General features: G+C 43.0%; 1 protein-coding gene across 1 annotated transcript in view; it reads right to left on the bottom strand.

Annotated features, from left to right (window-relative positions):
* LOC117443016 (B-cell receptor CD22-like) overlaps positions 1 to 13,242 on the bottom strand; it is a 33,409-nt gene that overhangs the window by 16,639 nt on the left and 3,528 nt on the right. Inside the window, exons 3-4 of the mRNA XM_034078968.2 lie at positions 6,194 to 6,535; positions 2,197 to 2,394 (exon numbers count right to left, since the gene is read on the bottom strand). Of these exons, the coding sequence (XP_033934859.1) occupies positions 2,197 to 2,394; positions 6,194 to 6,535 (540 nt within the window). The remainder of the gene's footprint in view (positions 1 to 2,196; positions 2,395 to 6,193; positions 6,536 to 13,242) is intronic.

Raw genomic sequence — 13,242 nt, forward strand, 5'->3', positions numbered from 1 at the left:
GAGAGTTGTTTGACAGAGTCAAAGACACCAGTGGTTCTAGGTGACAGAAGGCCCACCTTCTGTTGCTGTGATGGACAAAACTGAAAGCTATTTTATTTTATGTATTATTATGTTTCTGTTCCCTCCTGGCCAGTGTTGGTTTTATTTTATCTATTAATTGTTGAATTAAGAAGATGCATTTCTAAACACTTGAAGTGAATAATGCCTGCTGCCTTAGTTTACTTTTCTTTATTAAAAAATTGCATTTTGACTTCACTTTCTGCTCTGTTGTTATATATTTGTTATTGTTACGTTTTTTTTTTTACGGGGGTTGGGGGGTGCTGTTGAGAGGGTGTCCCACATTGTCCCACACAACCATACTCCTTGTCCCACATTTGGTTTGTTGGGATCTGGTCACCCTAAGTGCAGGAGTGCTTGAAATTCTCCCCAAACATTTTTTTAAACTTGCCCATAAATTCCCAAACCCTACACTCCTCAGACATGTTTTTTATGAAAAACGTAGGAAAACCTCTCTTAGGTTGGAAAATAAAAAAAGATTAGGAACAAATATTCAACAAAATGCCTCTTGAGGGCATGAAGAGAGAAAAAGTCCAGCAAGCTCCCAATTGATTCCCATATTTAAAAAATCCGGATCTTTCTTCAAAACAGAGAGAAGTACACTTCAGACAAACTGCTCTCATCTCCACATTTACCACACAAAACCAAAAAAAAAACATATATCAGTTCATTGGGGTTCCCTGATGCTCACGGTCTGTTCATTTTTTGATTGGACCCATAGTTTTTGAACAGGTGGAAAAATGGTCAGATATGATCCTCAATGCATTCTTAAGGACACTCAGTGCTGCAGCTGGTAACCATGGCGCTGCAGCTGGTAACCATGGCGCTGCAGCTGGTAACCATGGCGCTGCAGCTGGTAACCATGGCGCTGCTGGGCAGATTGAAAGCTCTGATCTCTGGGCTCACATAGGTGTTCTGAGTAGGTGCTCAGCACAAAAACAAACACTGACACACCAGACTTTAACAGACTGCCTCAGCCTATTATTTTCTGTCTGATGGAGACTTCATACTGACTTCAACATGTTCCAAATATTTATACATTATTGGTGACGTATGGTTTTAGTTGAAAAGTTTGCAGTCAAAATATTTCTGTGTGTATCTAGTGTATTAATACACACTGTTCATACTGCTCTCAGGCTGCTGTGTGTATCTAGTGTATTAATACACACTGTTCATACTGCTCTCAGGCTGCTGTGTGTATCTAGTGTATTAATACACACTGTTCATACTGCTCTCAGGCTGCTGTGTGTATCTAGTGTATTAATACACACTGTCCATACTGCTCTCAGGCTGCTGTGTGTATCTAGTGTATTAATACACACTCTTCATACTGCTCTCAGGCTGCTGTGTGTATCTAGTGTATTAATACACACTCTTCATACTGCTCACAGGCTGCTGTGTGTATCTAGTGTATTAATACACACTGTTCAGGCTGCTCTCAGGCTGCTGTGTGTATCTAGTGTATTAATACACACTCTTCATACTGCTCACAGGCTGCTGTGTGTATCTAGTGTATTAATACACACTGTTCAGGCTGCTCTCAGGCTGCTGTGTGTATCTAGTGTATTAATACACACTGTTCAGGCTGCTCTCAGGCTGCTGTGTGTATGGCCATGGGACTGTGGCACAGCATTCCACTATAGTTCTTCAAATCTTTAATCCCCTTATTATTATGTCAGCCTGCTTTGGCTCTCCATAACTTCAGCTTACTTTCAGCTGCAAACATTCAAACATTAAACTATTCAGCCTGTTCAGCCTTTTCAACACATGATGGGAAACTTTCACATTGCAATGCATTTGAGCTGTAACAATTTTATTCAAATCATTTCACTTTTCTGCATTGCTCCGCTAAGTTCAGCAACACACTGACTTGGTCTGTAGCTAAAAGCAGCTACCATTCAGCTGATAACATATTCAGCTTTTTCTGCATTTTCAGCCACAAATGTTCACAGTTTACAGCATTCACACGCATGTTCTAGTTGTTTACTGTATGTTGCTTTTATTACAATTATGTACAGGTCACAGCTAAGTTTTTGTTTTTGAACTACTGCTGTCTCCGTATGCAGATGATCAATACTGCAGTTATCTCCGAAGTTGAGTTGCATTGTAATGTCAGTGTGTGTGTAGTGGTTAACTCACACACTGCAGGAGACGGGAAGTCCTCATGTCCTTCCAGAGCACAGGAATATCTGTCTGTTTCACCAAAGAGGAATGAATGAGTAGAAGATGTTCCTGACTGAGCTTTCAGGTTCTTGTACCAGACATAACGATGAGCAGGTGGGAGACAACTGCTCTGACATTTCAGCTTATCTTTGCGTTCAACCTGCACCGTGAGACCTGGATGTGTGAAGAAAGAACAGGAATTAGAGACAGCTCTTTGTGGAACAGCCTCCTTACTGAGATACGGGAGTGTCCCACTCTCAATAGCTTCAAAGGTCAACTCAAAGAGTGGTTGAGAAACAAACATCAATCAATCAATCAATGTTTATTTATATAGCCCAATATCACAAATGTTACATTTGTCTCAGTGGTCTTCACAGTGTGTACAGAATATCAGTATGACAATACGACACCCTCTGTCCTTAGACCCTCACATCGTACAAGGAAAAACTTCCAAAGAAAACCCAGTTTAAAGGGAAAAATGGGAGAAACCTCAGGGAGAGCAACAGAGGAGGGATCCCTCTCCCAGGACGGACAGACGTGCAATAGATGCCGTGTGTAAATTGAAAAGATAATACATTTGCAACATAGGTAGTCCAAATGTTTGGAAATGCATGTGTGTATAATAGGAAGATGAATCCACGAGGATATCCATCCAGGACCGATGATCCAGGACCTCAGCCACGACTCAAGATCCAGCGCTCGCGATCCAGGACACAGGACCGCAGGGTCATCCATGACTCCGGATCCCAGCGTATATAGACACCAAAAAGAAAGACATTTGGGGAAGCTGGGTTAATCGGAACATGAGTGTACACGGGTATAGACAGAGAGAAGGAAGAAGTAAGATGTCCCCCGACAAACTAAGCCTATATCAGCAAAACTAGGGGCTGAATCTAATCAGCCCTAACTATAAGCTTTATCAAAAAGGAAGGTCTTAAGCGCACTCTTAAAAACGGATAGGGTGTCTGCCGCCCGAACACAAACTGGAAGCTGATTCCACAAATGTGGAGCTTGATAAGAAAAGGCTCTGGCTCTCATTGTACTTTTAAAGATTCTAGGAACAACCAACAACCCTGCATTCTTGGAACGCAATGCCCTAGTAGGACAGTAGGGTATAATGAGTTCTTTAAGGTAAGATGGCGCCTGCCCATTAAGGGCTTTGTAGGCGAGAAGAAGAATTTTAAATTCTATCCTGTGTTCTATAGGGAGCCAGTGTAAGGCAGCCAGAACAGGAGTAATGTGGTCCCTTTTCCTAACTCTGGTTAGTACACGAGCCGCAGCATTTTGAATCAGCTGAAGCGACTTGATTGACTTCTTGGTACTCCCTGATAATAAAGAGTTACAATAATCCAGCCTAGAAGTAACAAATGCATGGACTAGTTTCTCTGCATCGTTTTGAGGCAAGATATGCCTGATCTTTGCAATGTTACGTAGATGGAAGTAGGCGGTCCTTGAAATTGATTTTATGTGGGCGTTAAAGGATAAATCCTGATCAAATATAACACCAAGATTCCTTACAGTCTCACTGGAGGCCAAATTAATGCCATCCATAGTTAGTATGTCTTTAGATAATTTGTTTCGTAGATTCTTCGGGCCAAGTACAATAACTTCAGTTTTGGTCGTGTTTAACATCAAAAAGTTTAAGGTCATCCACGTTTTTAAGTCCTTAAGGCAGTCTTGAATTTTATTTAGATGATTAATTTCATCAGGCTTGATTGATAAATATAGTTGAGTATCATCCGCATAACAATGAAAGTTTACAGAATGATTCCTTATAATATTGCCTAACGGAAGCATATATAATGTGAACAAAATAGGTCCGAGCACTGAGCCCTGTGGCACTCCATGGCTAACTTTGGTTTGCGTGGAAGATTCATCGTTAACACGTACAAACTGAGAGCGTTCAGATAGATAGGACCTAAACCAGCCTAAAGCAGTTCCCTGTACGCCAACTAAGTGCTCTAGTCTTTGCAATAGGATATCATGGTCGATAGTATCAAATGCAGCACTAAGATCGAGCAAAACAAGAATAGAGACAAGTCCCTTGTCTGAGGCTATTAGAATATCATTTGTGACTTTAACCAGAGCTGTCTCTGTGCTATGATGTGTTCTAAAGCCAGACTGAAAATCTTCAAATAAATCATTGTTTTTTAAGTAATCACACAACTGTTTTGCGACCGCTTTCTCAAGAATTTTGAGAGGAACGGAAGATTAGAAATAGGTCTATAGTTGGCTAAAACCTCTGGATCGAGGTTGTGCTTTTTAAGAAGCGGTTTTATCACTGCTACTTTGAATGATTGTGGAACATAGCCTGATAATAAAGACATATTCATAATATTTAATAAAGAAGTGCTAATTAATGGAAAAACTTCCTTCAACAGCTTAGTTGGAATTGGGTCTAACATACACGTTGATGGTTTAGAAGAGAGAATCATTGAATGTAATTGTTCAAGGTTAATGGCTGAAAAGCATTCTAGTTTACTATCTAGTGTAATATTAGAACTTACGATTCCGGGAGCTGTTGATAACACTATACTGTGCACATAAGTGCAATCACCGCTGAATGCACTTATGCACAGGGGTATCTCCTCTTGCACTTGATATGTCGTAGCTGCTACATTGTCCTGCCATGTGGTAAATACCTGTGTGTGCTGCTCGAGCTCTTTCTGCATAACATGTATTTATGTTTTGCTATATTTATAAATGTCATGTTCTTAAATGTTGTATGTGACGGACTACGGATGGAAATTAGCTCAAAGCTAAATCCGGCATTTTTACACCTTACGCATTATTTGTTTTAAGTGTTCATCAATGTGCATTGTCCCTGTTCAAATAAACGATTAAATTAAATAAAATGATTGATAGTTCAGATAAAAACTGTCAACATACATACATTCATTCAATACAATACAGCTTCATTTATAAAGCACTTTCAAACCTCCAGACACAGGTGCTGCACAGCCAAACCAACAACACATACAAACCAGAGTTCCCGTTAGCCGGTAATTACCGGACTACGACCGTAAAATATGCTGAAGACCGGCAAATCAAATCTAAATTATTTCCGATTAGCGCAATACCGCATCAGTTGCGCAACTTGCGCAATTTATGTGACAGACAAAAGAGTATGTGACAGACAAGAATAGTCAACTCTAATGTCTAACACGTAATGTGGAGAAAGAGATGTCCTGGATGGGTTGATTGTGCGTTGATCTGTTGGTAATGCCTCGGGGTTCCGGTGGGCATGTAAACAAATGCATAATGCTGCGCTATACTTTGCGGCCTCACCCGGTTGCATAGCGATACTTATTGTTTAGGTGTCTTTTAATAAGCAGGTAGTCTATCATTAGCTAGAACTAGCTGCATCTGATCGATAAGGACATAAACGCGAGTCTAATCTGACGGGAGAGAGAGATCAGCTGCTGCTGACGAGTCGACACGCAGCTCTGCATGATCAGCGGTGAGCGGACAAAACACTTCAGGTTAGAATATCACACGTAGCTATTTTAATGACCTCTCAAACTACCGTAACTAGTTATAGATATGTTTAGTTCACTGTCGGGTCACTCATCATTACTGATCCTCGAGCTGCATGAGACTGACGGGCTGTCAGGAGGGGGAGAGCGCTCCGTTTATTATTCCCGTGTTAGGCCTATTATAAATATAAATTACTGTACACTTTTGAATAATGTAGTTAATCTACTATGATTAGTTTGTTTAATATCGAATCATATCAATTTGTTTTAAAGCACAATAAATAACAAAGAAGTCCTTTGGCCGGCACTTTTCTCATTTTGTCCGGAAGATTTAAACTTTAACGGACATGTTGACCGGAGAAAAAATATTCTAACGGGAACTCTGAAACAAACAGATCCCACAGCTCAGCTCACACACCATGAAACAATACACATGTATATTATTGTTTTCTAGATGTTGAACATTTGGAAATGATGCACAGGAATGAAACTGTTACCTGTGACAGACAAAGTGACTCCAGGTGAACCACTGTTTCCAAGTGGGTGGTTTGTTTCGATCCTGAACCTGTACTCAGCTGAGTCGCTCTCTCTCAGCTTTCTGATTCTCAGAGTGCAGGTGTTGGTTTCACAGCGATCCTCGACACGCCCTGCGTACTCTGAGGCTGTTTTCAGATCTGCAGGTTCGCCACCTTTCCTTTCAGTGAACCAGAATGTTCTCTCTACTGTGCTCCATGTGGATGGGTATGTGTAGGTGCAGCTTATCTCCACTGTTGATCCTTTCACTGCACAGATCTCAGGAGCAGAGAAAGTCACTCCCCAGCCATCCTGACCCTGAACCGCTGAAACACAGAGCACATCAGAAACTAATATCAAGGTTAAAAACTTAAGTCAACAGTTAGTTACTAAGAAACATGGTATTATAATACAAATATAATTTCAGGATGATGTAACCCGGACAAGCCTCAAGATCCCTCATCATAAGAAACATATTATAATCATGCATCTACGGTATGTAAAGAGAACTGCATACACACAGCAGTCTGTGAGCAGTATGAACAGTGTGTATTAATACACTAGATACACACAGCAGCCTGTGAGCAGTATGAACAGTGCGTATTAATACACTAGATACACACAGCAGCCTGTGAGCAGTATGAACAGTGTGTATTAATACACTAGATACACACAGCAGCCTGTGAGCAGTATGAACAGTGCGTATTAATACACTAGATACACACAGCAGCATGTGAGCAGTATGAACAGTGTGTATTAATACACTAGATACACACAGCAGTCTGTGAGCAGTATGAACAGTGTGTATTAATACACTAGATGCACACAGCAGCCTGTGAGCAGTATGAACAGTGCGTATTAATACACTAGATACACACAGCAGCCTGTGAGCAGTATGAACAGTGTGTATTAATACACTAGATACACACAGCAGCCTGTGAGCAGTATGAACAGTGTGTATTAATACACTAGATACACACAGCAGCCTGTGAGCAGTATGAACAGTGTGTATTAATACAGCCACGGCCACATCCTTGACCTAGTCTGCTCCACAGGTCTCACCGCCCACCACCTATCCAGTCTCGACCCTCATATCTCCGACCACCTGGCCATCACCATGGACATCAATATGCCCATCCCCATCCAAAAACACAAGCGCACAATAACCTTCAGAAACCTAAAATCCCTGTCTCCCTCAGCACTCTCAGCTTGCATCACCCGCAAGATGTCCGCCTTCCCTCCCCCCCCGCCTGACAATCCATGTCAACTAGTGGACTACTACAACACCACCCTCTCCTCCTGTCTTGATGAACTGGCTCCCCAAAAAACTAAAACTGTCTCTTTCACACATTCAGCTCCCTGGTACACCCCTGAACTCCGCCAAATGAAATCACAAAAACGCCAACTGGAACGCCTCCATAAGAAAACCACTCTAACAGTCCATCTCCATGCCTACACCGACCACCTACATCAGTACAATAATGCGCTCAAAGCAGCCCGGACCAACTACTACTCACAACTGATACACTCCGGCTCCAGCAACCCCAAGGCTCTGTTCTCCACCATCAGCACACTCCTTAAACCCTGTGACAACGCCACCCCATCCTTCACAACCGCACAGTGCAATTCTTTCCTCTCATTCTTTCAATCCAAAATCGACAGCATCTACAGAAACCTGACCTCCTCAACAGCCCTCCCAATCTCCCCCACTGGCTCCCCCCCCTTCACCTCAAAGCCCCTATCCCGGTTCTCCCCTGTGACCCCAATGCAACTTTCCACCCTCATGGCCGAATGAACTCCCACCTGCACTCTGGACCCCATACCAACTACATTTGTCAGGGAATGCCTCCCTCCCATCTCCCAACTCATAACCACAATCATTAACTCCTCCCTCTGCTCTGGATCAGTCCCCCCCTCACTCAAACTGGCTGCTGTTACACCCATACTGAAAAAACCCGGACTCACACATGACATCATGTCCAACTTCCGGCCCATTTCCAATCTCCCGTTCCTATCAAAGCTACTCGAACGTGTTGTAGCCTTCCAATTAAAATCCCACCTCAGCTCCAATAACCTGTTTGAACCCTTTCAGTCAGGATTCCGGACAAAACATAGCACAGAGACGGCCCTCCTCAGAATCACTATCGACCTCCTCCTCTCCTCAGACTCCGGCAATCTCAACATCCTCATCCTCCTCGACCTCACAGCAGCGTTCGACACCATCGACCACACCATCCTGCTGTCCCGCCTGGAATCATCCCTCAACATCACTGACACTGCACTCTCCTGGTTGAAATCATACCTCACCAACAGACACCAGTTCATCCACATCAATAACTGCACTTCCTCCACTGCCCCTCTGAACCAAGGCGTCCCCCAGGGTTCGGTGCTTGGTCCCCTCCTCTTCATCCTCTACATACTCCCCCTTGGAAAAATCATCCGTCGCCACAACCTCCAGTATCACTGCTACGCTGATGACATCCAACTCTACATCTCCACAAAAACCATCACTGCCACAACTCACTCCACACTCACCAACTGTCTCTCAGAAATTAAATCCTGGATGCAAACAAACTACCTTCAACTGAACAACGACAAATCTGACATCATCATAATCGGACCCCCATCCCGCACCAACACCACTCAGAACTTCAACCTCACCCTTGACAGCACCACTCTAACCCCCTCTCCTCACATTCGCAACCTTGGAGTAATCTTTGACAGCCAGCTCAAATTTGACAAACACACAAACCACATCACCAGGACCGCCTTCTTCCATCTGAAAAACATTGCCCGCCTCCGTCCCTCACTCTCCTTCCCTCACTCTCCTTCCCTCACTCTCCCGTCCCTCACTCTCCGTCCCTCACTCTCCTTCCCTCACTCTCCGTCCCTCACTCACCTTCCCGGCTGCTGAAACCCTCATCCACGCATTTGTCACTTCAAGACTGGACTACTGCAACTGCATCCTGTTTGGTTCATCATCCAAAATCCTAAATAAACTACAATACATCCAGAACTGCGCTGCCCCGCCTCCTCACCCACACTCCGCTCCAGAGACCACATCACCCCCCGTTCCTTCAAAACCTGCACTGGCTCCCCGTCAACGAATACACTTCAAAATCCTTCTGCTAACACACAAAGCTCTCAGTAACCAGGCCCCCCCTACCTCTCCGACCTGATCCACCGCTACACCCCTTCCCGCAGCCTTCGCTCATCAGAACCTCCTCTCTATCCCCAAGAAAACCAAGCTCCGAACCTGGGGGGACAGAGCCTTCTCCATCGCTGCCCCCACCCCTCTGGGGGGACAGAGCCTTCTCCATCGCTGCCCCACCCTCTGGGGGGACAGAGCCTTCTCCATCGCTGCCCCACCCTCTGGGGGACAGAGCCTTCTCCATCGCTGCCCCACCCTCTGGGGGGACAGAGCCTTCTCCACCGCTGCCCCCACCCTCTGGGGGGACAGAGCCTTCTCCATCGCTGCCCCCACCCTCTGGGGGGACAGAGCCTTCTCCATCGCTGCCCCCACCCTCTGGAACTCCCTCCCACAACACATCAGAGACTGCACTGACCCCCCCACTTTCAAAACACTGACCAAGACACACCTCTTCAGACTGGCTTTTAATTTGTGAATTATGCTGTGTTGCTGTTTTAATAACTTTTAAATGTTATTTTATCATGTTCTTATACATTTTTAAATTCTATTTATCATGTTTTATCACCACTGTAAAGCGTCTTTGAGCACCTGGAAAAGCGCTTCGAAATGAAATGTATTATTATTATTATTATTATTATTAATACACTAGATACACACAGCAGCCTGTGAGCAGGATGAACAGTGTGTATTAATACACTAGATACACACAGGAGCCTGAGAGCAGTATGAACAGTGTGTATGAATACACTAGATACACACAGCAGCCTGTGAGCAGTATGAACAGTGTGTATTAATACACTAGATACACACAGCAGCCTGAGAGCAGTATGAACAGTGTGTATTAATACACTAGATACACACAGCAGCCTTTGAGCAGTATGAACAGTGTGTATTAATACACTAGATACACACAGCAGCCTGAGAGCAGTATGAACAGTGTGTATTAATACACTAGATACACACAGCAGCCTGAGAGCAGTATGAACAGTGTGTATTAATACACTAGATACACACAGCAGGTTGTGAGCAGTATGAACAGTGTGTATTAATACACTAGATACACACAGCAGCATGTGAGCAGTATGAACAGTGTGTATTAATACACTAGATACACACAGCAGCCTGAGAGCAGTATGAACAATGTGTATTAATACACTAGATACACAGAGCAGCCTGAGAGCAGTATGAACAGTGTGTATTAATACACTAGATACACACAGCAGCCTGAGAGCAGTATGAACAGCGTGTATTAATACACTAGATACACACGGCAGCCTGAGAGCAGTATGAACAGTGTGTATTAATACACTAGATACACACAGCAGCCTGAGAGCAGTATGAACAGTGTGTATTAATACACTAGATACACACAGCAGCCTGAGAGCAGTATGAACAGTGTGTATTAATACACTAGATACACACAGCAGGCTGTGAGCAGTATGAACAGTGTGTATTAATTAGGGGTGGGCGATATGACGATATATATCGTCGTGACGATATTAGGTCTCCACGATATGCTTTTTCAGAGATATCGTCCTATCGTGATAAAAAAAAAAAAAATTGAAAAAAAAAAAAAATAGCGGGAGGGGAAGAGTGCGCGGCGCAGGGGGCTATGACAGCGGACGGAGAGCCTCTTCCCCTCCCGCTCCCCCAGCCTCACCTACTGATTTTAATTTCACCATATATCAAGCCCGATCGATTTCACAATGTCAGCGCACCTCTGCTTTCGTTCAGTCAGAGTTGTTTGACACGCTCCCAAAGTCCCCGCCCCCTTTCTTTGCAGCGAGCAACCATAGGGCAGGCATTTCATCAAGGGGCTCCTGATGGAAAGACTAGCAAACGGTGGAAAGACATAACTGACGCGGTGGCGTTTTATGTTTTTCCCTTCAGTTATGCTAAAGTCTTTTATTACACTTCAAGTCTACTCTAAAGTTTACATTTTAATTGTTTGGCACTGACTTTTCCTCATTGATGTTTTATGTTTTACTTAGTTATGTTTTACCCTCCTTTTCATGTTTATTGATGTTCACTGCTCACTTGTTCATTCAGGGTTTCATTTCTGAAATAAAACCAGCTTGAAATGCTATGTTGGTCTGTTACTCCTTTTTGTTTTAGTTTCTGTTACCTTGTAGGTGCTTGTACTGTTAAGTAACTTGAAAAATAACCATAATAACCGACATGAAAAAATATCGTGATATATATCGTCTATCGTGATACTGCCTGAAAATATCGTGATAACATATTTTTCAATATCGCCCACCCCTAGTATTAATACACTAGATACACACAGCAGCCTGGGAGCAGTATGAACAGTGTGTATTAATACACTAGATACACACAGCAGCCTGAGAGCAGTATGAACAGTGTGTATTAATACACTAGATACACAGAGCAGCCTGAGAGCAGTATGAACAGTGTGTATTAATACACTAGATACACACAGCAGCCTGAGAGCAGTATGAACAGCGTGTATTAATACACTAGATACACACAGCAGCCTGTGAGCAGTATGAAGAGTGTGTATTAATACACTAGATACACACAGCAGCCTGTGAGCAGTATGAACAGTGTGTATTAATACACTAGATACACACAGCAGCCTGTGAGCAGTATGAACAGTGTGTATTAATACACTAGATACACACAGCAGCCTGAGAGCAGTATGAACAGTGTGTATTAATACACTAGATACACAGAGCAGCCTGAGAGCAGTATGAACAGTGTGTATTAATACACTAGATACACACAGCAGCCTGTGAGCAGTATGAAGAGTGTGTATTAATACACTAGATACACAGAGCAGCCTGTGAGCAGTATGAACAGTGTGTATTAATACACTAGATACACACAGCAGCCTGTGAGCAGATATAGATATTAATTTCATGATGATAAACATTGTGGAACAATGATGAAAAATGTGAATGGAAGTGGCGACTCGTAAAACTGACACAAAACAACAACAACCTTTAGCCAAGCCAATGGGAGAGCTTCATCAGCAGCACGGGGTAAAAACCACGAATGAGCGCTCAGCTCGAGATACAAGCGAGTCAGAGAGAGAGTGATGTCTGCATTTTCTCTTTTGGTTTGATTTGGACACATCCTGGGGATTGTGTTTACAAACGTAAGATGTATTTTGACAGACAAGACGGACACTTGGGGGAAAATATGCTGCATTTTGAATGTCCGATAGTCCATTAACACCTTAGTCCCATCTCATCAACGAAAACTGAATATACATTTCGTCATAGTTTTCGTTATCAAGAATCTATTTTTAGCTCGTCATCGTCTCGTCTTCGTCATGTAAAAAAGGTTGTTGAAGAACATTTTTCGTCATAGTTTTCGTTGACATAATTAACACTGGCATATTTAAGCTGTCGCACTTTCTGTTGTTTCTATCGCGCATTGCCGGTATGAAAGGGTCTGCCGGAAATATCAAACATTTAATAAAAGTGAAAAACAATGAACAAGACTAAACGTATTAATAATAATTAATTATATTTATTCCGTTTGGATGTAGGATGTTTGACTTTGTTTAGAGCAGTGATCTTCTCTGCAGCAGAGAGCTAAGCGCTGTCAGACCGGACCTAACCCTGAAAAGTATTATCATCTGAAATTAATCATTATGTTATTAATATTAAATACATATAAGTATTTTTACAACTTGTATTTAAAAATACTCTGTTGTAATTATTGATGCATAAATGTGTTCATCCATCAGAGATGGGGACTCGAGTCTGCGACTCGGACTCGAGTCGCACTTAAGTCGCACACACAGAGACTTCAGACTCGACTTGGACTCGTGTGTTGGGACTCGTGAACAATCATTGTGTTTTCTATGTGTGGCGTATTAAAGGTGGGGTAGGTACATTTGAGAGAAACCGG

The sequence above is a fragment of the Pseudochaenichthys georgianus genome, unplaced genomic scaffold (assembly GCF_902827115.2).
Source record: "Pseudochaenichthys georgianus unplaced genomic scaffold, fPseGeo1.2 scaffold_522_arrow_ctg1, whole genome shotgun sequence".
Taxonomy (NCBI): domain Eukaryota; kingdom Metazoa; phylum Chordata; class Actinopteri; order Perciformes; family Channichthyidae; genus Pseudochaenichthys; species Pseudochaenichthys georgianus.